This window comes from Magallana gigas, chromosome 6, assembly GCF_963853765.1.
Source record: "Magallana gigas chromosome 6, xbMagGiga1.1, whole genome shotgun sequence".
In the NCBI taxonomy this organism is placed as follows: domain Eukaryota; kingdom Metazoa; phylum Mollusca; class Bivalvia; order Ostreida; family Ostreidae; genus Magallana; species Magallana gigas.
In genome coordinates, this window is record NC_088858.1 from 8,407,920 (window position 1) to 8,435,283 (window position 27,364).

Sequence of the window (27,364 nt, forward strand, 5' to 3'; positions counted from 1 at the left end):
TTAACCATTATCCTACTGCCTGTACAAAGGAATAAAGTGTAATCAAAACTGTAAAAATTATCTCTTCTCCATCATTAATAACGGTACTGAAATTGAACTTTGCATTATTACGCATGTGGAAGCTTAAAAAACAACAGAATTTGCCGAGAGAATTTCATCATATTGCCCATGCCCTATATTATCTCTACAGGAAATTTTCTACTGGTGCTGGTGTCTGTGATATAAATTAATCTACTGTCAAAGGGGCTGAGTGGTTATGGTCATTTTTAGATTATTCTTACGTCATGAAAAAAAGGAACTGTATTAAAAATATTGAGGGAATAGTCAAATTTAAAAGCTGAAAGAAGAATAATAATTTGCCCTGTTTATGAGGGAGTTTTGATCAAATTACAAATATATCATAAAAAATTAAATGTTGCATTAATTTTTAGTATTCTCATCACTTATTTATATTTTAAGGCCGGAAAAATTGATTTTATACCCATTGGTGGATCAAATGGCTAGTTTGTAAACCCCCCAGCCTCCTAAAATGAGAAATTTGACTGACTTGATAGTTTTTGTTGTTGAATATATTTATACATAATGGATTTTTATACAATTGTGTACTAGTAGTGGATTTATACAACATCGAGCGTGAAGTCAAATCTACAGAGCTGCAATTACTTTTTATTTGAAAGAAAAAAAAAAAGAAAATGATAAAAATTAAAGAATATTTTAATCAAACTTTTTAATAACATTATGTTGATACTTCTAATACAATTTGTTTTCTTTGATGATATTCATGAATAATCATATATTTTGTGAAATGAACCTTTTGAATATTTACATAATTGCTCTAATATTATTTTTTCATGTCAAAAGCTTTTACCATCAAAAATTGATACAAATATTGTGATAATAATTGTATGATCTGTGATAATCTTATATTTACTGTATTAAAAAAAATTCAAGAACTGTTTATGCTGTGTCTTAACTTTATTATTTAAACTTGCAAACGAGGAGCAAGAATTGTTCATTTAATCAATTATAATTTTACATATCTATGCAACTTCTATTTTGCTATCATATTATAATATTCATTCCGAGATATTTTCAATAGACGCTTTTACATGAACAATTAAAGGATTTAATTTCTTTGTATTTTTTTCTCTAAAAATGATTGAACTCCTGTTAACAACATCATTAACAACAATTAATAACAACAAAACCTCCAATTTTCGTAACTATTTGATAAACTGTATAACATCATCCTAACTTTAACAATACTGGCTTTGACTGTAACTCTACAAAGTTAATCCTTTAAAAGATTCTCCGAAATCTTGGCCCCGCAAAATGCAAGTTTTGTGCGCCTTAACATGAAAGGTAAAATGTTTGCTTTTGAATTCATTTTCCGGGATATTTTCGTTTCTTCTTTTAGAGTGGCCAAAATTCAGCTATGCAGTTATAAAAAGTTTTACAAGCACACCACTGTGCAGAGCGATTGTTTAATTTCTAATTTTGTTTCAACTGACAACAGCATTGAAGAACGTGCAAGAGTTCTGTCTACGCCTTTCTCATGGCTTCGTGGACCCGCTTGACCTTGTATAGCTTAGTGTGCTTGTTCCCGTCCACCACTTGCTTGTCGTATGGCGCGTCCTTCGTTCCGTGCAGAATCAAGGTCCACTCGAAAAACGATCCGGTATCCATGGCATTATTCTTGCCCGGGGCCATAGATATCTGCAGCTTCCACAGACCACGTGGGTTCTCCGCCCAGGTGTGGGTGGTCATGAAGGGCCAGCGGGTGAAGCCGTTCTTGTGGTCGTCGTCATTGGGTCGCTGACTTAGGACCATAGTTCTGAACAAAAGAAATGACGTAACATAAATCGTATGCTCTTTGTGATTTTTTGCCATTTCTGAAATCTTGCACGAGGTATCAGTATGCTGTAACATAATTAAACGGATGTTTCTGATCTGGGCGTCTTTGCCACAGTATAAAAGCTACGGCAAGTTTATATATATAGTAACGATTGCTGTCACTTTAATTTTCGTGATGTATGACATAAAGGTTTAATTCTATTATAAACACATTCAAGAGTTTTAGACGGGGGCGTTTTCGCTGAATTTCCCTTAAGCAGACTTGTTCATTGCATGACTGCGACAACCGGGTCCCCTATGACGCTTTTATATCGTGCAAGGAATTCATAAAAGGTTAATGTCATAAGAAGACGTCGAAATCCCTCTGCAACAGAACGATGGGCCTCTGAACTATCAATTATTACTGTAGCCACAACGTCTCGAGGGCTACCAGTCTACAGAAAACCCAGATATCGATTTTGCTTTCGCGGTACTGTAATTTTATTTTGTTTTAACCTCATGTCGTTTGCTAAAAACTTGCACATTTGGGTTATTCTAAAAGATACTTCATAAATAAATGCTTGCTTGATATATCAATTCCTTTGCGCAAATACATCGGTACCTTCAATTGTGAATTTAACATGAATATTCTAACATTATGAAGAAATATAGCTATGGTAAACCTTGGTATGGGAATTCGTCAAAATTAGAAATCTAATGTTTTCAACCAAGAAGTACATGTTTACATTTGTCATTTCAAAAGATAAACATTTGACTTTCAGTAACTTAAAAGAAAATGCACCTGCGATTGAAAAGAAAGCAATTATTTGAATGATAACAAACATGGTCTATTAGGACAAAACTGTATACAAGTTTTCAAAACTGCCTTTAGTTTATGCTTTCCTTTCTTAAATTCGTAACTAAATACATGTAATTTATGTAAGATGCTCAATTTCTGTTGTTTTTAAGCTCTAAGGAATACCCCAGATTTCTCTCGGAAACTTACGTAGTGTTCATTGGTGATGTTACAAACATGACGACATTTCCTCTATAAGAAGCTTTCAATGTGACGAAAACTTGCACATGCTCTAGGTAGTTCACTTCATTTTCGGTTCCCACGCATGCGTCGGTGTCGATTTTCAATTCAATCGGTTGTTCAGTTCCAAATTTCCTGAAATGAATTTCAATCGAACCATGACCTGTTTGATACGTTTACTTTTAACAATAGAAGACTGGAGCATTTTGATTTGACAATTTAGATTAAAAAAACAAACTGAAATTTATTATTCTAGTCGAGTTCAAAATTTTATGATTTCTCCGTTTTGTATCAAATTGCAAGAATATAAAATTGCAAGCGTCGAACTATTGTAAGAGTTATTATTTCATATAATTCACAACTGCAAGAAAAATAATGGGTAAATATTGAAATATGCAAAGGGTGCTTCTTGCAATTTTACGCGAATATTAAATTCTCGCGTATAGATGGGAATATACAGTAAAGAAAAAGAAAACGCAATTACATCTCTTTCTTGACACTTCCGGCCGTGCAGTGGAATCGTTCAGGCAGTGGCTTCCATTTCTGTGCTAGATCAACCATGGCACCAGCATCGAGTACTCCGTAACCGAACAGGTGGTTGAACTCCAGCCCCGCCCCATTGTACTTCCAGTGGTGCTTCAGGTAAGGGTCAAATAGGCTGTTCCTCTTGGAGGTTAATACTGTCAGGTGCTGCATGTCCCGCCATGTCAGATTGGGACTGAAAGAGCAATGAAAGGGTTACGTCATTGTGAATGTTTGAATATATTAATAAGACAATTAATAAATAATAATTTTCTTTATTTTGATATTTACAATAATTTGACATTTTCAAACTTGGACTTCATTTATTTGATATAATATAAAAATATACTATTATTTGATATTTAATATCAAACTAATTAGAGTGTCAAATTGTTATTCATTAAAAAGTAAAAGTAAGTGGGTGTAAATGCAAAAGACTTCGACATGACAACCTTTAGTTTTATTGTTTCCAGTAATTTTGCTACTGCAATGAAATAACCTGTGTTATGTTATTGATTGCAATGAATTGCATTTTGCATCAAATTTCCAATTTAATCAAAAGAAAAGCACATGCAACGAAATAAAAAATAAATGGGGTCACTTCATCAGAATTGTGTTGACTATTCCGACATCAGCAATATTTACATTGCATCCAATATCTGAACTCAAAGCTTGTCGATTTCATTCCCAGACGATTATTCCCAACGTAGGCTCAGATATCGATTTAACCCACGCAGGCTCTTTGTTTTCCTCGGAGATATCATAAATTCCTTTGATAGGTCAACTTTCATTTCAGTGAATCATTTGTCGCATGATGTTTTCGTATTCCTTACATACAAATTGGCGTAACATTAGCTTTCCTAGCCGCGTTGTGGTTTCGACTTACTTTGCTTCTAGAGCCAGAGCGAAAACACCGGCTGCTTCCGGCGCGGCTGCTGAGGTTCCTGAGTGAGTCGTGGTACAGTTGTTGTACAAATCGGTCGTAGCCTGAAGATAAATACAGATCAAAAGCTTAGTCTAAAAAAACAAGAATCAAAGCAACAAAGTTCTATCACGTAACATCAGCCGAAAGCTTGACGACAGAATTTCTATCAAAACAAAAAAAACTCACCACCCCCGCGTCTCTAAGAGTGCTTTTGCCGTTGCTAAAGGTGGAGGCGAGAGTGGAGGAACAGGATTCGTCGTACCCGGCCGTCTGGCCGTCGTTGGTGGCGGAATTGATGGAGATGGTCCACATACTGGCGGCGTATCCGTCACAGTTACAGTCGTCGTCCGCGCCGCCGTCGCCAGACGCCCACACGTAGATGTTGCCACGCCCATGTCGACCCTACGGTCAAAGAAAAGACCAAAAAGTTCTTTGAATCATTTTTGGTGGGGGAAAAGTTTCCCGCAAGAAGTTGCAAATAAATGATAAATCGTTTAACTGAATTTCGTTTCTAAGGCTTAGAATGCAAGTCAACAGTGTGGAGCTATCTATGGTTGTAGTATTTACTTTAATGTTGACCCGCCTTGCAAACCTAAGTCTAAGAGGATATTTGTAGTTTTCAAAGAGTTTAAAGCATTTTTGTTGGTGAAAATTTCCTCAAAACGCAATTTGGTTTTGAACAGTGTATTGTTTTGAGGGTAGTGGTCAGTACCTCGTTGACTCCTTTGACTATAGCTCTCATGGTCATATTACGAGGCCCGTCCACCGTCTTGCCGTCATCTGTCGGCCCCCAGCTGGCGCTGTAGATGTCGATGTCATTGGGCATGTGTCCCATAGCGTTAGCCTCGATAAGGTCGGTCATAAAAGGCTGATCCAACATACGTAAACCTGAAGAAGTGGAAAATCTATCTCTATTTAACATTTACTCACAATCTAACGATTTTGCTATTTGTTTTTTTTTTAAATGTTTTTTTTTCCTCATCATACTTTACAAATATATGTTAATCGTGATGTCTAAAAACATAATATTTGATCTTATAATTCGGCATGAATTAGACTAAACACTATTTTCTTCAAAGGAATTCAATTCAAAATCAAGTTATACATTAACTTGCGTTTTCTACATTTTTTTCATAAGAAGCAATTATTTCAAAGACTGACAAACTGATTTTGGTGTTTGAACGATTATTTTTTTCAAACAATTTCCAAACTCAACAAATTGTATGATTTGCAACCCGGTCCTGGGTTTAGATTGAAAGTTAACTTCAGCCTAAGCTGAAATGAAAATGTCACGTCACATCGCTGAAATGACATCAGTGTTTGTACAGAAGGAGGTAATTTAACACAAAAAATGACAGGACAGTTTGAAAATCGTCATCGGTAAACGAGGTTCACACGCAATTTCCTTGCAAAATCAATAGCTCAGGAGGAAATTGAACTACTTGCAAAGACCTCAGAATTACATTATCCATCAAACAAATTGTTTGTTATTCCATTGCAATCATTTGTGATGACTCTTCACATTCAGAAATAGATCACAAATGAGAGTTTAGTGGATTCTTGCCGTTCGTAGCGGGTTTCGTCGAACAAATCAAGACTTTTTTTTTGGTATAACCTTTACTCGTTCGACACCACACATCCCTTAGTTGGCATAAAAAACAATTTAACATATTGCTAACTGTTTCCAAGTCTTTTTGTTTTAAAATTTAAACTTGGAACAAATGTAAGAGGCATATTCTTTCCAAAGAAATAAAAGTTCCAATTACGGAACCTTCTTTTAAAGAAGAAAAATTTACAGAAAATAAAAACTTTTTAAAGAAATGGATAATTTTCAATGAACTTTTTAAAAATCTTTAAATAACACTTTGGATTCGGAGAGGGCTGGGTGGACGTGGCCATTTTGGACTATATTTAAGTCTGCATGAAGATAAAGGAAAACGTTCCAAACTAAAAGATATAATATTTAGTTTTTTCTTTACTAGATATTAAACATCAGTCACAACTGGCCGTACGTGTTTGGTGATCGTGCGTGTGCTACAGGTTGTGTCAGTCGTGGATCGTCGCGTAAAAAATCGTACTGAGGTGATTGAGAGTGCAACGTAAGACAAGATGATGGGTAGTCTGTTGAGCACCTCAAAGACAGAAAATCCCATAATGGGATGAGTTAGTCCATGTCTTACCCGCTACTTGAGAGTTGTAGGCTACGCCCACTCCGCAGATGTTGTTGTCTCTAGCGGCGGAAACTTCTCCGGCACACCGCGTTCCATGGCTGAAGCAAAAAAGACATACTCAGTGTGTTTTACTAGTTAAATATAAACATCATCCAAAATATGCAGATTTGTATTGAAAACTTTTTCTATAGAGGCATTTTTCTGCGTGCTTTTTTGATCGAAACGCAGTCGTATCAAACAAATGAACTTCCCACTCAGGAAACTGGAAAAAAGATTCTTTGGAATTAAAAACTTTTTTATCTTTCAAAAGTTGCAAGAATGTATACTCATCTTTGTTCAACAGACTATTTTAAGATGTGGTATTGAAAAAGGTGTCTCTAGCATGGTTCTACATTTAACTCTTATATGAATAATGTTAAAATGTTAATCTAGATAATGCAAATAGAAATGTGTAGAAAAGGAATAAGTAAAAACTTAAAACAAGGTTTAAAAAATCTAGTGTGTCGACTTCTTTCAGTATATCCCTAAGTCTACATTATCATTAATTTCCAGATTGAATTTATCTGCTAGTTTTTAAATGCCAAAGATATTGTATTGCAAATGGGACTTCATCCCCAAACCTACATTACCACGCACAACATATGATTGTAGGGAACAGAAGTCGTAAATCTTCTGAAAAAAATAATTCATACATCTATTTGTTAGATTTGTCAATATCGCTTGCCATCTATTCACTTACGGGTTCTATTGGGTTGTTTTTTTTTGGAAGAAAACAGGCTATTTGAAAACTCAACTGGACAAGGTTCAAGTTCAACAATTGTCCAAATTCAGATCCTGAATTAAGTCGGTAAGATAGATATAATTTCAGAAGAATATTTTAAAGTAAGTATAATAGTTCATTATAAAAAATGATAATAAATATCCTTGTTAGCAGTGGTTATTTTTGAAGATTTCTGGATACGATGTGAAAGTGTTTGAAACATGACCAGTATTAAGAATTCCGAGTGAACAGCAAATTTAAGTATGAAAATGTCCATTGAGACAAATGAATAATAAAGTAGATCTCCCGTTTTATTGATTTCCTCGGTGTGTTATTTGCTATTCAAATTTAATAACATTCGTATCAGTGTATACTACACAAATCTCATGCGACACCACTCCTTTCAGAGGTGATATTATCTTCTGAATTTGTCAGCCGCCCAATGGTTTTGCTTTAAATCACTAGAGATATGCGCAAGTATATAGTATATGAAGAACTGAAAGCAATTTTACAATTGGGGGTGTTTGAGACTATTTGATGACGAAGATATCCTCAAATGAATAATCATCAATTCAAGTACCATTAATTGATTAAATACTGGGTTTGAAAGGATATATTTTTAATACCACCAGTTATAAATTAATGTAGATTATAAGAGGGCGGAGTAACTAATGGTTTTGGATTAAAGTGATTTTAATGGGTCCATCATTCCTGTTATTTTGTAACGGTTAATTGTTTTGAACAGAGAGAGAGAGAGAGAGAGAGAGAGAGTGACTTTTTACCTTTTATGCGAAAAGAGGAATTTGAATCGTCCTTGATTTACTTTAATTTATTATTTCCAAGTTCGATGGTTATCTTAGGAAGCAGTATCGAAAGGCTGGGATGAGTATTATTTGTTCTTATTCTTGCGCAAATTCCATTTTTTCATGTCTCGCTTAACACACATTATTTGCAGGAGGTTGCGCGCGCGAATAATTTTATAATGAGTTAAAGTATTAACGAACAGACAGTGCGTGTTCCTGAAAGTTTAAGTGTTTTCCAGGTAAATCCTACAGATCCAGATGTTAAAGCTGATAAATCTATCCTCATCTCTCGGATGCCATAGAGACGGACTAAACTCGTGGCATTTCACATGAAGCTTGTCACGTCTCTATATAAGGGAAGGTTCAGCCGCCATTAAACATTATATGTGGTATAAACTTTTCGTCATCTTTTGATGATTCCGACTTACCTGTTGAACCAGGTGTCTGTGTATCGAGGATAAGGGTAAGGATCATTGCTGCTAAAATCATAACTGGCTTTTGCATTCTGAAAAATAAACCCACAATCATCTTCCAGTCACGATTCGTGTTAGAGACCGAGATATATGTAGATTTCGAGATCTATTAGTAGATTTAGATTTAGTACATAAATACCAACGTTCAAAACATGAAGGTTTTTTTTTCAATAAGACAAAAGGAAAATAAACTTACGTAACTGTGACGTAGATCTTCGTGTAGATAGTCAATTCCTGTTTAAAAAACCAAAAAAAGGAATCATTACTCAATACTTATGACACGCAATGTATACCACTGGATACTGACTTCTCACACAAAATATTCGAATATGGCTTTATTAAAAATACCATATGTGATCTTTCACTTGATGGCTTGTTAAATTAATATCTATAAAATTAGAGTGAAAAAGATATATTTATTAATTTAAGCAGGGAGAATATTTGCAAAAGCGCTAAAAATATTGACAGTTACTAAAACCTTTCTTGATTATTGTAAAACCATCTTCTACAAAATGATTTAAAACACAGACAAAAAGAATACATGCAAATGTCAACCAAATATGAGGATTGTGTGAGAAGTAGCGTCCACGTCATTAACATTCCATGATTATCATTTCTAGATTATCATTCGTGTGTCTGAAAAAAAAAATTATAACGCAGGAATAACGTTCGGAATGGGGTTGGGCATTTTGTTGTTCTGTTCCGGTTTCTCTCTCTCGATATCAGTTATTTGCATAATTTATTCAAAGCAAGTGAATTCAGGAAGAAACATTGAATTTGTTGAGTTGTTTTTCTTTTCGGTTGGCGGAATATATAGCAACTATAAGACTTCAATTTTCACATTCATCAACTTTTTATTCTCAGGTTCAAAACGATCTTAAAATCTTTATTGCACAATTAGTCAACAAAGTGATGCCATTCTTGATGAAAGTAACGATTTTTGTGTGGATAATGATATAAAACTAATATTAAATATGCATGAAACGGGGATATTTGCAGCCTTGAAGCCATAAATGATGGAATGGACTTTTGGTATGGGCCGATGTTTGATAAAAGCACTGGATAACCTGATTTGTACCAGAATACTGCTGAGGAAATCTTCTACAGAGATAATTCAGATCGTCACGAAGGCTCTACAGAGGGAGAGATTCGATATTATTGTCGTAGATTTCAGTTACCCGATGCAGAAGAATATTAATGAACCTTCAGTATGATTTAGGACTTGGTGCCATCACACGAAATGCTATCCCAGTAGTTTAGAATCCAACATAGGCAACTTGTATAAAGAGAAGTGTTTGATAAAGGTCAAAATTCTCAGAAAATCTGCGTCTTTTCTTTTAAAGATTACATATTCATAATTGTTATAAACATTAGATGAATATCAATATTGTTTTGTGTCAGAGGGCTTACAATTTTAGTCAAGTTCTAGTCCCTGGTCGTTATTTTTTATGTCCACGACGATCAAATATCTAGGCTCTGTTTGCCCTTTTATATAATTAGGCTATAGCTTTTTAACCATAGTAGGCAAGTATTCGAGTATTTTGAACTATTATTGCTCAATAATTTTGATTATCAACTAATGGGAGACAACAAAATGAGAGTATCGTTCTTTCAGGGCATGAACATGAAAGGAAATTTACGGAATCATATTAAAACAGTAAAAACACAAGAAAAACCAACGATTTATATTAATATGGCAGTATATGTGTTTATCGGAATCAATGCATGATTGAAAACTTAAAATTTAAATATACATAACATGTATGTCTTTAATTTCATATTAAAAATATTACCCCGACGCGCAATATTTGCCATTAATCAATACTTAATTAACACAGGATCATTTTCACTAGAGAATTGCGAAATATCAATATTACTACTTAATTAAAAGGGGGAAAATTTACTTTTATAATCTAATTTACGTTTATACCAGGAAATATCAATAAATAAAACCACCCAGTTAATTTTCACCATTTCATCACCAGTGCTTCGGAATGGATTATAGAATACATGTACATGTTGCTCGCATTGCAGTGTTTTATGTTCGTTTAAATTATCTATGAGCAAATGCTTGCAAGTTTACCTAATATTGACATTTCGTTACTCCAGTTTGAAATCAAAGTATTGAAAACGCTGCGAGGTTTTCTGTTCAAAAATTCTATGTGTATCTGCTGGCTCTTGTCAGTATGTAGACTGGTTTTGAGAAATGTCAACAAAACTGATATATCGATACTAAAACAAACAGTTTACTATATTTCACAGTACCGTCTATTACATCAAAACTATCACTGTAAGAATAATGAGACTAAACAGATTCATGTACTACAACAATTAGAAAAAAGCGATTGATGGCGATTCAGCCATGTTTATTTCTTCTATCTGAGAGAGTCACCCCGTCCCTCTCCCTCGCTAAATTAAATCCACACATAATAAAAACGATATGTCAAAGCCATATTTGGCGAATACTTAGTAAACTAGTCACATTAGCCTTTGTTTTGGGGTATGTAACTCTGTCATTCCGTTTCTGTATCGTATTTTTATACCCAAACATTGAAGGAATAAATAAAATCCAAAGGAATTTCATTTCATGACGTCCAAATATTTGGTAGCATAAAGAAGGGGGGGGTGAATTTCCCTTTGACATTTGAATTGACAAGAAACAACTCTATCCAAATTTGCAAAGTGTGGATTGGTTTATTCTTACCGTCGTCCATAATGGCCGTTGTAATGCCTTTTCCGGTGAAGCCCTGGGCCCAGGCATCCTCCACATTTAGATCTAGTCCTGGGATACCACCTGACTGGCCCACATTTTTCTTAAGAAAAACAAGAACAATATCCATATAAATCATCATTAGGAAGAAACATTTACAGATCAGGCCCTGTCGTCACAAACTTTCCTCAAGTCAATACCCAGCTTCAAGACTGAGTATTGACCTCAAACTTTCAAGAAATTTAGTTAAGGTCCGAGTTAAGTGATCCGAAAATTTTGGTGACGGCGGGGCCTGATTAACTAGATGACTTCTTCAAATGTCTGTCTTAATGGCGTCATGCAAGATTCTTGAAGTTTGTAACAAATTAGGGTTTGTTTTTTTTTTTAATTATTAAAATTACTTTACAAAACAACCACCATTAGCTCTGAATCCTTGAGAAAAACATGATCGATACTAGTGAAACGATAAATCACTTCATTTAATAAAGGTGTAAAAGGAAATTGAATAAAAAGTAAAATTCAGGGTATTTGAAAATATTAGACAATAGTATTTTCCCTAACATTTCCTCCACACAAAATGTTTAACTTTATGATGCAATGGCATTGCCTTTAGCAATAAATACAGACGATACTTCATGCTTTGGTAATCTACACCGTAATTCAGCAATCAACTGATTTCACTACATCAGGTCATTACAAGTTTTCTCTCCAAAACGCGATATTTTCGGATGTAGCGAGGACGCAGGAAATGAGCAAGACTCAGGTAAAAGAAAAAACCCAACGACTTTTAATGGAAAGATTAATTTTTTGGAGTTTTATTGGTTCTGCTGTCTGTGGTCAGATAACTTTTCACGTTACACAATGGTACTGGGGGTTGTTTTCTCTGTTTAGTGCCACCGGGGCACAATGTACACCATTATTGGGGTTCTAACGTCCGTTTCCACTTCCTGATATGTACGTGAATCTGGGATAATTTAAAATCAATTACCTTCTACTATTTCATTTATTGATCAATGGGGAATTAGCATGATATGACGTCCTGGAAAGTGAAAGGAGGCGAGATAAGTCCTGTTTGGAGCTGTCGTTGGAATGGACATCTTTTTGTCCTTTATCGACCGGAAAAGAACCCCACGAGAGACGGCAAATCCGGGGAATGGAATCCACCATTTTTTTAAAGCTTCCCAAATGACCGTGTTTGTATTTGATCGGCATTATCTTAGATATTCTCTGAACAAACATTTATGAGGCAAAAGTCTCATCTGTCAATTACATGACGTTTCTAATGCCTGGTCTTTGACAATGAAAATGACTTGCAGTCGCGGTTTGAGCTTCCGAAGTACTCATTAAATAACGCTATTTGGTAATTGGTTTTAATATTTCCCACGATAGTATTCTGTATCTTCTGCAAATCAATTTCAATTGTTTGAAGATTGAATGTTTACAGGAAGAGATACTAGTATTCAGTTGGAGCTATTGTAAGATTTACCATAGAAAGCGTGAGGGTTTTTGAGTAAGGGAATTTAAGTGGTGCTGTATCCCCTGGGTGGGAGCGAAGGGAGGGATGTGGTTACATCATTTGGAGTAAATGTCTGTATGTTTAATAATTGACGGACAGTTTCAATTTCACTACAATTTTCCTCGGGTTTTCCCACGCATTGGTTACATAACTAACACAATGGTGTCATGACATAGTGATGCTTACCAAGTACCATTCCTTTTTAAATAGTGGATCTGTTGGACTTTTTCCGTCAATTTTAACATTCACAGCGCGGGCTTTATCTTCGTCCAAAGACTGTAATTTTAATTTTATCTCTGAAACAGGTACTCCTGTAATTTTTGGCTTGAATCCCCTCTTGACTCGAAGGTAGCCTGTTTGCTGGACAGCTCGTTTTACCTGAAAAGAAATGTATGGTATTCTTTGCTCATACAGGTCGTTTACATCTGTTGTGAAAGAGTTATGTGTTTTACAGATCAACGAACTATTATCTGGTTTTCCTTTTTGCTTTAATTTAAAGACCTTTGCTTTTGGTAGATATGATTATCCATTGTTGATTAAGCTTTACGTGTTCACGATGGCTTGTTAAGAAATTATAGAGCAAGTAATTAAAACGATTTGTTTGCACTTGTTGAGTATGGTTAACGATATGCATTACCTTTGGATGGGCTTTGAGTAGACGTGTATGGCCGATACTTCTCTTCGTCCTTATGTTTGGCACAGCGGAATGCACAAAATGAAATTCATTTGAAGAACCTAAAACCTGCAAGAAAGATGGAATATTACGTCAATAGAGCTCTCGTGTTTAATAATAGACATGTTTTATCAGCAAATTTTGTGCAAACATTTACAGATGGGATAATAGTGGGTCTCATTAAGTATCGATGCTGCACAATTAGCAGAAGATGGTCATGTTTTACCGCTGTTTGCATCATTATCGACTTTTTTGGATGGTTGTTATTCTCGCAATTGTAAGGCTGCTTGTCCTGTATGAAACTATTTTAATCAACACTGCGCTGTTCGAGTCGGTTTGAGTATTGTTCACAGAAATTAATACGATAAGAAACTATAAAGACTATAACTTCAGTCTATTTAAAATGAAGTGCGAATCATGAATTGATTCATGATTTTGAATTGCAGAGGCAAAACATTTTTTTGAAACCATTTTGCCAAAAAGAAATTTTGCATTCTTTGTGTTTTGTGATGTTAAAATTTCGATACCTCCTCCACATTTTTGGTGTTACTGTTGCTGCGAAAATTATCTACAAAAATCCAAAATTGGACCATCTGCTATAATTATCGATGTTTGGTGGCGAACAATGGGATCTTTCGCAGTAACAGATGTTAATTGCGATCCTGCCACTGAACGGGTATTGTGTGTGGGAGTACTGTCGTTTCATCAAAGATGGAAGCCATTCAAATGCCTTGTACGATAAAGGAAAGGCCATTTCAGTTCCTGTGTGACAACAGTTTTATCTTTCAGCACTCAAAGTTCAAGTTAATACTGCACCAAACAAACCTTTCTTTAAAAAACCACCTTCTTCATATTAAATGAACAGTGGTTCAGTAACTATGGTGCTTTTATTACCTAGATGTTAGTATTAAAGTAATGGAAAAATTAAAAATGACGCGTTATTAAAACTCCTTGGCTTTCTCCACCACCGCCCTTGTTTGCAGTGTGCTTAATTTTCTTCTTCTGAAACATGTGTCGAAGCTACTTTGATTTATTTTTTCTCATCCAGGAGTTCTGATTACTGATATTTAAGTGGATTTGAAAAAATATATAACTAAGTCAAAAGAACGGTGAATAAAAAATTAAATGCGGATTTTGATTTAAAAAATCGCGGATTCTTTAATTTTAAAAAATGATTAGATCACTTATGGAAAAAAGTTGTCATTAATTGGAAAGAACGAATATCGAATGAAAAAGAAAGGTTAAGCAATGAAAAAAGGGATATCGAAAGGAAAGGGGATAAAAACAATGGGGAAAAACAAATATCGAATAAAAAATAAGAGAAAATTTAAGGAAAAAGAAGTAATGTTGAATAAAAAAAACCGGATAACCAACTAAAAAGCGAAAACAAATATTAAAAGCAAGAGCTTTTTTATGTTTAAAAACTTATTTTCAAAGCAATTATTTAGATTTAAAAAAAAAAAAAAGAACCAGAAGAAAATGTCACAACATACGATAGGTTTTCAAGTCTATTGAAGTTTTTTTTTAGAAGACAGATTGTGTAAAACAAGACGGAAAATTCATTATTAATTGTCTGTATTGAAGTTGCATAATTCTGAGACGCGTGGTGCAAGAAGACGAAAGTCATGACTATTGGATACTGAGTATATTCTAATTTTATTCTTAGCGCATCTCCTTCGTGTGTGTCAATGATGACCATATATAGGTACGAAATCACAGCGAGGAATGTAATCATCGATCGGAAAGGAATAAATGCATAGGGATAAAGCTTTCAAAATCTTCCGACAGTGTCCAGGGACGTTAGTCTTGAAATCACACTAGTAGCTATATGATAGCAGATTGGTAATTCAGAATATAAATATAGTAGCTATATGTTTGGAGATTGGATCCCACCGGCAAAATCATAGTCGGTCAAAGTGTATGTGATTTTGACTGAATCCAACAATACATTGTCCTATAAAATATATAACTGATGTACATCTAGCTTAATTTTCCCCCTCATTTATTCTCCCTCTTTATCAAAAGATCGCAATATTTTGTCAAAATCTGCAGTTATGTTAAAGATCCAAATTTTTTGCTGTGTGATTTACCCCTTTTTGATGAAATTCGTGTACATGAAATATTAATAGCTCTAAGAAAGAAACGCGAGAAGCGACAACGGATAGAAACTGTAAACGGAGAAAGGGACGTACAGCAGACAGAGATACGATTATACACTGTAAAGAAAACTGATGACGATCCTGTAGATGAGCTTGACAGTTTCTGCGTCTGTCAGTTTCGATTAGTCATCTTACCAAACGCTGTGATTTACATGTTACCATAGTTATTTCACATCTTTCTTCGAGGGAAACAAGATTAATTATCGTTATTTTCTATTGATACCGTACTCCTACAGCGGGCATTTGGACGAATGGAAACTTTGACGATTTTTCTTAGATTTTAGAACACCATTTACTTTGACCAGTAAAATTTCGTGATTTCTAAATCGTCCATTGACAATAAGTATGAACAAGCTTGATTTTGTTATCGCCAAATATAGAAATAACGATATTTCAAACTAGATTGTATTAGATCCTTTTATATCCAATAAATAAATACTGGTAATTATTCATCTTTATATGGGTTTTTATTCAAAGCATGACGCACACTTACACTGTAGTTCGGACAAGAGCCTATTAAAACATTAAACTTTTCTATCAATAAAAATATAAATCCCTTTTTAGCAATGAAATCAGAAAACTTTATTTCATATATTCGATAAATCAAATCGACAAGAAAAAATCGTCCAAGTAAAATACTGCTATCTTGATGGTTATTTAAAGGTAGAACTAATGACGGATGAAAGAATATCTGATGCCACTATATTGCAAATTTCTTCGAAATGTTTGGATGTAATATTTGACATAAATTGGAACAAATCACTTTATGTATTGGTATTGTCACTAAACTTTCATATATTCTAGTATGACAAATAATTTGCAATGATAGACCTAATGAATAATAAGATATTTTATCGATATAACATAACTTCACTTCAAAGTCCGTATCAAAGAATTTAACGATCATTGATATTATTAATATGTTATTAATATGTTACATTATAGAAAGAGCCCCTAAAGATGGCTTAAATTGGAAGAAAAAAACAGTAGTAAAAATTAAATATGCTCGAAACAGAAACGATGGGCTTATTTAATTAGCACAGGAAGATAGTAAAACTACTTTTTTCAGACCTATTGAGTGAAACTATGTTTCTAAAGCGTGGGGAGTTAGAATATTGCAATATATATTCTTGGAGTTCGTATGGAAATTTCGTTTAGAAAATATTTTTTTAAAAATGAATGATAGACGTATTTTTGAACAACAAAAAAATGAGACTGGCATAAGTGAAAATAAAAGTATGCATTTGTTTTGTCAATTAAAGGGTGTTTAGGACTTAATTCTTGAGACATAAGTAATTGCCATCTACGCAGCGGTTTGAATAGTGCAGGTACCGATAAATTTTTGTATTGATAATGTCAGAATATCGTGATGGAATGCTCTTAAATATAGGTGACGTTTGCAAGCATGGAACTATTTTCATTCATTAATGATGCGTATTACATCATCAAATGCTAATTAACCTAATTTTAAGCGCTATAGAAAGCACTTTGTAGTCATTTTTGCTGAGGAATTTTATATTACCCTTAAGACCAGTATTAATGTACTTTTGTGCTTTTTAAATATTAAAAAAGGGATTCTGCGAGTATGGATTCATTAAATATTTACGAGCGCTTAGTTTATATTTCTATCAGTGAATTAAATCTATCGTTTCAGCAAATGTTTGATCGGTTACACAGAAAAGAGGATACGATACACGTGCACAAACTTCGTTTTAAATAATCTTACAGGTCCCCTCTTGTTCTATCATACTTTCTCGTTTATCGTTCATGTCGATGCTAAAGCTTTTTCCATTAAAACTCGCCTACACATATTTCAATTAATGTTTATTTAGAAAGATAAGTGATATTTTCCCCATTACATCCTTTGTTGTGACGTAAAGTATTTGGTCACCTTCGGGGTCAGAGTATCTATTGCAATGGACCAATAAATCGATTTCAAGTACCAAATGAACAGCTGTATCTTCATTAGATTATCGAATTACCATTATCTCTAAAACGTGATGCCATGCCCAAAAACTTAAGTCAATACCGCTGCGAATATGTGAAAGCATTTACATTATGAGCAAATACACTGAAGAAATAAACGAAGTTTTATTTCGAGTTCTTTGTACGGGTATTTTCTATGTCAAGTTAATGATTTAATGTAATATCTTGATATACCAATATCTTGATGGACAGTTAATATTCATTAACTTACCGGCCCCACATAAGTAAATCCCGTTCTTTTGGCCACCAATTTTGCTGATTCGACTCCTCCATCCCCGTCTAATTCTACATACCAATGATTGGTTAAAACCTCCTTACTCCATGTCGTTGAGAAACCCAGAAATAAAATCCCAAGAATTACTGTAGACAGTACATTACGATTCCATGTCCTATTTACCATTTCAACAATGTCCAAAAAGAAAAAGAATTGATCCTCCGTTCGCGTTTAAGACTATGTGTTGTTGAACCCGTTTCGATTTTTTAATAAACGTTTCCTTGAATCTTTTAAGTTCTTCGAAATAAAGCACTGATCATTGATGTGTTTATGTCACTGGAACTGAGTATTGGAGAACCATCCACGTGATAAGTGACGTCACCAATAACCTTCCCTTCAGCATATATTTTCCAATAGCAACAATAGACCTCGCTTTCGTATTGGAAAACGGTAAGCTCTCTTCATCAGCTCCGTTTCCATGGACAGCCGAGGGAGATATCGATTGAAATATCGCCATACTGATCGGGAGCTGGTGATCTTTATATAAACTTATAGCAAACACGGTGTCCATCCATGTTCACCAATTAGGTGATTCTAGTTCGTGATTTGATGATTTTAAATGCATCAAAAATGTAACACGAATTATCGATTGATCAAAGAATTGCAATCAGATCTAGAGCGACGACATAAAATTCAAAGCCATAACTGAGCGATATTTACTGCAGTGTTTTGAAGATAGCTGATTTAAACTAAAATAACATATCCCTTTTTAGCATGCAAGTGATAACAAACACAAACTACTGATTATGTTTGCAAACATCCTACTTAACACGCATGATGTTGCACTAATGCAATATTAAGCCACGTGTACTTAATAAAAGGCTTTTAGAATTGCAAATCCATGTCAAAACCAATTCTTTTTTGGGTCAGAATTGACAAAGAATTCAATAGATGACGATGATAACGATGATGAGGAGGAGGAAGACGAGAAGGAGGAGAAACAACATTGTAATATGTTTTGAACCAAATAATTGAGAAAACAATACATACCCATGCATTGTTTCACTAATGATTTTCTTTATAAAAATGGAGATTGCATGTTAAGAGATTTAATATAATAGAGATGTACCTGATTGTACATGTATCACACATGTTTAAAAACAATCGAGTCATTTGTACATTTAAAATGACTTGGTGTTTTTAGTTTCCAGATGGCAATAGGCAACTCGAAGCTTTCGTCGGCTCTTTGGTTTTATACACGTTTAAGTACATGTGCATGTCTTAAATTAAAAGTCTGCACCACCAATGTGTTACTTTTAATTTACTGTTATACAAGTACCTAAAGGGTGTTAAACTCGTAATAACAGTTTTTGCATGTTTATCATTAATTCATGAGTCTCTATTTTGGTTAAGTCCATCAAAAATGTGACAATCGATTTAAAAAAGGGTTTCCCTCTATACAGGTACTCAATACTCCTTTATACATACATGTACATGTATGTTGAACTTTGAACCTGCCTGGGGGCCCAAACTGCTGGCTCGGGGGTCACGGTTTGAACAATTTAGAATCTTAGCTTTATCAGAAAGTTTCATTCCGATATCCCATAGCTCTGCAGTTTGTGAGAAGTTTTTAAAAGTACACTATTGCGTGTAAACCATTCCTTTATTCAATCATCATGTGATGTTTTTTCGATATGGTGTATATTCTATATCTCGTGAAATATAATTATGTGCTGTATGTTCAATATATGTTAGGTATAATAGGAGTCTATATCTTGTGATATATATATTTTTGATAATGTGCATAATAACTGCTTAGTGAATCACATGTAATTGTGGCAAATGGCTTTAGATTGTTATTTCTATCCACTAAGTTAGCAGAACACTGTTGTGTTATGTTATCCATGATGCAATTATTGCACGCACATGCATTACAAATCAAACATTGAAAGCCATTAACAATATGCAACACAAGATATTGAACATCACAAGATTGTCGAACAAACATTACAATACATTACAAGATTTTAGGTTATACATCACAATATTATCAAATACATATCGAAAGATTTCAAACTCGTATTACATCATATTTAACATACATCACAATGAACGTACATCGCAGGAAATACAATACACAAAACATGATAACACAAATTACGTCATGACTGTCCAACATGCAGCACAAAAATTTAAACAATAATGAACACCTATGATATTGAACATACACCACATGATATTGAACATACACCACATGATATTGAACATGCAGTCATACACTCCATGATATTGAACATACACCTCATGATATGTTAACATACATGATACTGAATATACATTACATGATATTGAACATACACCACATGATATTGAACATACATCACATGATATTCAACATTCATTACAATATATCAAACACACATTACAATATATCCAACATAAAGGATTTGGACAATCTTACAATACAAAATTGAGATTATGCATAAATACATACATGCATTAAGCATTTATCACAGTATTATCATATTAAATGACAGTTCATATCCCATACTTTAATCTCTTTATTCTCTTAAAGGTAAACTTGGAAAATTCAGAATTTACACTATTATCAGATTGTTCGCATAGCAATTTCACAATTTCAACTATTATAGTTCTTTAGAAGAAGATAATTTAAGATTTTTATCTGTTAATTTATATTTTCAATTTTGAACTCCTCGTGGGGATGCAACATTCGGTTCAAGGGTCATGGTTTGAACAATTTATAATGTAGAAAATGCCAGGATGTTTGCATGTTGCTATCACAAATTGTAGCATAGATTTTGAGCAAATTTTTTGATAGTTTACCCAATGTACTTCCATAAATATGTTGATCTTTGTATCCTTCTTAGGGTTTCACCGTCAGTCCAATTTCGTCGTTTGAACAATTTAAAAAAACCAAATAAAATCTAAACTATATCAAAAAGTTTTGTTCTTAATAAAGGAATCTTGAAAAGAAGATTTTTGTATTTTACCCCTTTGAAAAAGGTAAAGGCTGGTTCTTTATATTTATAATATAGAATACCTACGACTGTTGAATTTGCTTAATGTTCTAGAGAGGTAAAGACTGGTCCTTTATATTCATGATATAGATTACCTTTTGTTGAAATATATCAAGGACCATACTTTATAATCATCGGCAAAATCAAGCACCTGCAATATCATAATGACAACAGTATCTTTTTATACTAGAGTATTTATTATAAACCCCCAAAGTACCGGTTTTGGGGGAATTTTTTTTTGGGGGGGGGGGGGGGCTGTGTAAAGATCTACTCAAATTTATTCCAGCAGCCAAGACTTAAAAACCAAAATGTTGGCACCTGATAAGATTCATGCTCAAATTGACTATTAAATAGATAGTTATTTCCATTTTATTCAATTAGTATACTTACATGTAGTATTGTATTATTTGTAAGTGTTTTGTTTTTCAACACAACCAATTGGGTAAAACGGTGTTATGGGATTGACCACCATTAAAATATAACATCTTACCTATTTCCGTTATCAACTACCAGTAAATTATTCTATAAATACAATCGCTCAATTTCTAATTTTGGTCTTTTTAACAGGATGGCAACTTCCGGCTTCGAGAGCCACGGGTTTTGCGTCCAGTCTACCTTGTGGACCCAAAGCACACTCGCGACGATGTTAGTAATACTTCTAGGAATGTTTGCTATCACATTTCTTAATAGTTATGCCTGCATATATCAGAAATATGTTAACTTTAGACTGTCAACTTGGTCAAGGTTGTTCACATTTACTTATTAAATCTTCATCGATATCGCTCTCATCTCCGTTGAGGTCTTGAATTTTGGTTCCTCACTTCCGGTTCCGCTGTTAGTTAGATCAAGGTTTCTGTGTGACACCATTGAAAAGACGTGGAAACTTTTATCAAGGTGACTGTTACCAATCACGCTCAATGACACAACAGGCAACTACTTTTAAATACAAGATGAAATATGTTTTGATTTCAAATATTATGTCATCTACCTGATATAGAGTACGTACCTATCAGCGGTATGGTCTTGACTTCAAATACCCCAGATCTATAAACGGTTACACTATGATGTTCCTTCTTTGTAATCCTTGAACAAAATGTCCTTATCGACGCCCATTAACTTTAGAATTCATTTTTACTTGCTCGCCAATAGCCTTATACTCCAATGCTACATGTTTTCCCTGAGACTGCATGAGGATGACAGAGTTATATTGTTTTCATCCCATGCAACAGCCTTAATATTTACTGAATCGCTCGCTGGCGTTTAATAAACTTAGTATTCATCAAATCATAGAAATGCATTTTTGTGGTATTCAATATATATAAGAGATATAAAATATTCCTTATCCAGACATTTTCAATTCACCTAAATCTTAAAACAAAAATTGTATTTTATAAAATGAAAGATGTCATGTCGCGGCTTGTTTGCTACTTTTTCTTTTGATTTCTTCTACAGGAAAATCCAAATTAAAAAAAAATTATGAACTCAGTCCACGAAACTGAGCAATATATATATATATATATATATATATATATATATATATTGTTTTTCTTGATACTTAAAAAATGGTTAAGGTACGACATCCATAAGTCGTAATTAAAGAAATCATAGATATGGAATATCTCGGAGAGATCCCTAAATGAAGAGAAATGTGGTACAAAAATATAGATGTCTGACTGTTGAGTGTAGTTTTGCCATGTGAAATTTGTGTTGATCTGTACATATATTTGATACCTGAAGTCGCAAGTCAGATTTAAATGGTCAAATTCACAGTAAGAAACTTCAGACATGTGTTCGGTCTGTTTCCGTGGAATATGAATTATAATAATTGTAATAATATACGGCTATCGAATGCTAAGCGCTGGTAAGTAATTCAGTAAGAAAGTATCATTAGCAGTTTGTCAGACACGCGTCTCTGTGCGTGCCGGTGTTCACCGGGAGCTGAAAGACCTACTTCCTGTATGTAGAATTGTAAAAAATGAAAGTTTTTATTTCTCTATCTTTTTAACACAAATTTGTATACTGTTATCGAAGTGAACAAATCCTCATTGATTAGTCGTTTGATCATTAGGGTTTTGATGAATCTATTGGTCTGGGAGATGTGAGAAATGCTCGCATATGAGCGGGTTGAAGAGAGGGGAAATGGCGGATTAATGAGGCTTATGCTTCTTACGCAGCAGACAATGGGGGACGTTATTGATTACCAATAAATACACGACTTCAATTATATCAGACCTATTGAGGCATACCTGCAGATCATTCTCATTTCAGCGATCGAATGATGTTTATATATTGGTCCAATTTAATTTTTTTAATCATGTACGCCTTCAGTTTTTGAATTTCTGAATCAATATGACACAACAGAACTAAGAGAAATGATTCTTTTAATCGTTACAATATTTTCCTTCTTTGCTCAAACACTCTGTTGGTACCGTTAATATGGATAAGAATAAAATTGGAATAGCGTATTATGATTGCTGCAAAAAGTGTCCTTTCTTTTTCACAAAATAGAAAATAAACTACACTGCAAAAATTCCAACAAAAAACAAAATACAGATTGTTGTCATTGTTGTTATTGTTACAGCTTTCACAAATTTCAAGGAACATCTACTTTATTCTATTAACCAAAAGTGTTAAATTTAAATAATATTTGCGTCACATATTAATTAGAAAAAGGCTAATCTAGAGAAGGATCTACAGTCCCCGAGTAATCACTCGTAGCTCTTCTGGCGACACTTGGCAATGACGTTTTCTAGCTTGAGGTCAGTGGCGTCGTTACACTGTATCTCCGTGTGGATTCCCGTCATCTTGGCTTTCAGGGCTTTATTACTACTGGCATACAACATCTTCTGTTTGATTGGAAGACTATCCGTCACCCTTTAGAAAGGCACACAAAATGAGAATAAATAAATCACCGGAATTAATATAACAAGAGAGACAATTCAAACACAATTTCTAATACAATGTTTATTTTGGAAGCATCCATATTCTGTATAAAGAAATTATTATACACAGTGGATGCAAGGGTTATGCCTGTCCACTTCTCTAAATAGAACCACCATATTGGTGGAGGAGACTGAGACTTACCACGTGATAAAGACGACTTTGTCCAGCTCTCGGCTGTCGATCTGGTAATGCACATCGAACACACCGTAACGGCCCTTACCCGCATCTGCCGCTGCAAACAGCTTCCCACAGAACTCATCGTAGGCCTCTTTTACTGAATTATAATGTTCCCTTGTTATTTACGTTTCTAATAAAAGAGAGAGAGAGAGAGAGAGAGAGAGAGAGAGAGAGAGAGAGAGAGAGAGAGAGAGAGAGAGAGAGAATGAATTATGATTGTTGGAAATGCTCTCATATTGCTGGAAAAGTAAATTTGGTTTACAATTACCGTCTTCGGAGTCATCACGCGGCGCAGCAAAATCTACCACTATTTCCTTGAAGTCGTCGCTTAGTTTGTAAATGATGTACCGGTATTTCTTTTTGGACTGAAGATCCAAGTAAACATTGAGACATTCGTCAGTCAGTGCAACGCCTGAAGCCTGCAAAATCAAGTAAGTCACAAAATTACGTCAGTTTACAGTGCCTCTTGTTGATACATGTACTTATGCCAAGTTATGAAGTGTTTATTTTGATCTTTTACATCCGCTACAGTAGATCCAATTAAGAAGATCATCTTCATACATACTTGCATAGTTTACTAACTTATCATCGTTATAGATTAAAAATCACAAGCATTTTGCTGAACTTTGATTAAATTGCAAATTATATATAAATAGAATTCAACAAACTCTTCCTCGTCCAGAGGTAAAAACAGCCTGCTTCTAGCCTCCCTGAATTCTGTTCAGAATTTCAACAATATCGACCTTTCCATTGTTCTGACCATTTTTTTTTTCCTCATTAGTTTAAGTTTTCATTCAATTAATATAATGATATCATGATGATACAGTAATTAACCTACACATATACATGTACATATGTTTTATAAATGCAGACACGTATACAATTTGTTTATCTACTTCCTGTATAGAATAGAGACACGTGAATTAGGAAAACCAAACGTACATGTATATAATATTTTTAATCTAATGTTGAATACAAAGCATCTTTTTATGACTATGAGGAAGGGGCAAAATTACAGTTTCCCAAAACAGCAACTATTTTCGGGGCACGGCTTAGGACAACTGCTGCTACGATATCAAAGGTATGAACCAATGAAAATTCTCCTGGAGGACACTAATATTACATGTACCATTGTCCAGTAATTATGGGCTTTATTATACATGTACTTGTAACTTTTTCAGCCGAGTCATGGACCGCCTACATGTAGTATTGTCATTTAGGATATTTCATTTCAAAAAATACCAACGAGAAAAATATCTTTAGTTGCAATAGGAAACGTGTAATTTTGTAAATTATTATACTTTCATGTTAAATACTAAGCTCTGATTGGTTTAGACGCAGTTGATAATCCGTTCTCTTACCCTCAGCATTAGCAACACACTTAGCAACGGGTAACATTATAAAAACAGTGCCTGTTTGGGAGGGTAACAGTTGAAACAGGCACTAATTATTTTGTTATACTGAATGTCTTAATTTTTAAGAAAATTTTAATGCTTTTATATAGGAATAACGTGAATTCTACAGCGAACCGTACGCGCTTAATTTTCGCGCATGTAACACTTTGTAATGTACCCCGTTGCTAAGCGCGTTGTTAACGCTGAGGGTAATAGAACGGGTTATGAACTGCATCTTAACCAATCAGATTTCAGTATTTAACATGAAAGTATAACAACACGAATTGTTACATGCACGTAAATTATGCGCGTACGGTTCGCAGTAGAATTCAAGTCATTCCAATATAGTATTACCCTAAGTTCACAGTCCTGGCCTTACTGGCATACCCTCTCTTAACTTTTCTGTACGTGAGAGTGGAATTATTCTAGCGATGTGCATAATTTTATTTAATGCATCTCCGCTAGCCAAGGGAGAAGATCCACTGTGTTTCTCTATTCATCAAAGATTCACCCTTAACTATCGAAAATTAATTCAATTGTTTTAAGAGGCAAACTTAAATTGATGTCAAGTTCGAGTTATCGAACGTTCTGAAATGAAAAACGGGGGAAGTCGAGTATTGGGGAAAATAGTATATTTATTGTATGCCGATGGTCAAAGGGGTTTGTGAAGGAAAAAGTCACTAGTATGAAACTTAACTTATCACTTTAAAATCCAGTCTCTTAACTCCAATCCAATTTTCAGTCGGGAATAGATATAAATATACATGTACTGAATAGTTCAAGACAGAAAGACTATCTGTAGAGCTAGCAATTACATCTAGTGACCCCTCCCCTTGAGCAATTTATGAACTTTCTTTTATCCCAGAAAAGGACTGCAGCCAAAACGATATATCATTCGTGTTCAAAAATACAAAGGAGCAAGAAAATCTTTCATTTGACGTTTATATATATGTATATATATATCTAGTACTACGTTAACTTCCGCATACAAAACTCCTATAATGTAGGCGGCTCCCAAGTCAATTCTAATGACTCACATCAGTACAAAGAAAAATACAAGTATTAGTAGAAAAAAAAATGATTACAAGTTTTGCATTTAAAACATCGCTTGAAAAGTTAAGTTATAAGAAAAAAACCTACCATTTTACAACAGATTTACGATATGGTCCTTGCACAGCAAAGCAGTTTTCACACAGGAAGTGAATAGTTTCCTGTTGAAAAAGGACTCATATATCCTTGCGTTAAATATCCTTATTTAGAAGTCGCTTTCTCAACAAGGAAACTCGGATGAGTCCCGCTGTTTTATTCACTGTCTCGTTGTATTTAATGGCTGGGATAAAGGGTCTGTTTATCGTGTCCATTTCCTCTACACACACTGGGGAGAGAGAGAGAGAGAGAGAGAGAGAGAGAGAGAGAGAGAGAGAGAGAGAGAGAGAGAGAGAGAGAGATTTATTTGTATGGGGGTCTGCTTTAAGCAATTCTTACTGTAGAAGTGCAGAACTGGTACTTTTTAAAGTTGCAGAATAGCCATATAACACACATCCATGAAGTATTCCCAAATGTGATGTTCTCACATCATGCGTATGACCTCGGGAGGTTTGTGTAATTAAGCAATATAAACTTACATAATTTACATATTTTTTTTAAATATACGCTAAAAAAAACGCCAAAAAATAGAAAAAGAGAAAGGAAAAAGCAACACAATCCATATCGATGATCTCAATCTCCATGAGAAAATACTTTTTCAGGCAATTCAATGTTGGTGTCTGGGAATATGTGTCTACTGGTCAATAAAATTAAATGGAACTTAGTTTTTTTTTTCACCAGTTTGATCCAAGTTTATAATAAATTGTTATATCCTGTGTTCATTTAGGTCAGTCCTGATTTGGTAATAAATATAAGCTATCCTATTTAAAGTTGAATAACCGAAAGGTGATTCATGACGTAACATGAACCGACAATGACAGATATTATACATACATAATGTCCTGATTGACGTTACTCAAACCTGTTACAACATCCTTTTTTTAG

General features: G+C 34.2%; 2 protein-coding genes across 2 annotated transcripts; both read right to left on the minus strand.

Moving 5' to 3' along the window:
* Positions 1-1,470: 1,470 nt before the first annotated feature.
* On the minus strand, positions 1,471-18,167 carry LOC105340113 (neuroendocrine convertase 2). Its single transcript, XM_011445971.4, has 13 exons — positions 17,779-18,167; positions 13,387-13,491; positions 12,936-13,127; positions 11,228-11,336; positions 8,720-8,757; positions 8,479-8,555; positions 6,497-6,585; positions 5,029-5,204; positions 4,503-4,718; positions 4,278-4,378; positions 3,354-3,587; positions 2,840-3,004; positions 1,471-1,834 (listed from the first exon to the last, which is right to left on the minus strand). Exons 1-13 carry the CDS (start codon positions 17,965-17,967, stop codon positions 1,543-1,545), a joined length of 1,983 nt encoding a protein of 660 aa, XP_011444273.3. The 5' UTR covers positions 17,968-18,167; the 3' UTR covers positions 1,471-1,542.
* Positions 18,168-23,183: 5,016 nt separating this feature from the next.
* Positions 23,184-26,616, minus strand: LOC105340112 (uncharacterized). The gene is made up of 4 exons (XM_011445970.3): positions 26,474-26,616; positions 24,208-24,358; positions 23,904-24,036; positions 23,184-23,693 (listed from the first exon to the last, which is right to left on the minus strand). The coding sequence occupies exons 1-4, from the start codon at positions 26,474-26,476 to the stop codon at positions 23,528-23,530; spliced, it is 453 nt and encodes a 150-aa protein (XP_011444272.3). The 5' UTR covers positions 26,477-26,616; the 3' UTR covers positions 23,184-23,527.
* Between the last annotated feature and the right edge of the window lie 748 nt (positions 26,617-27,364).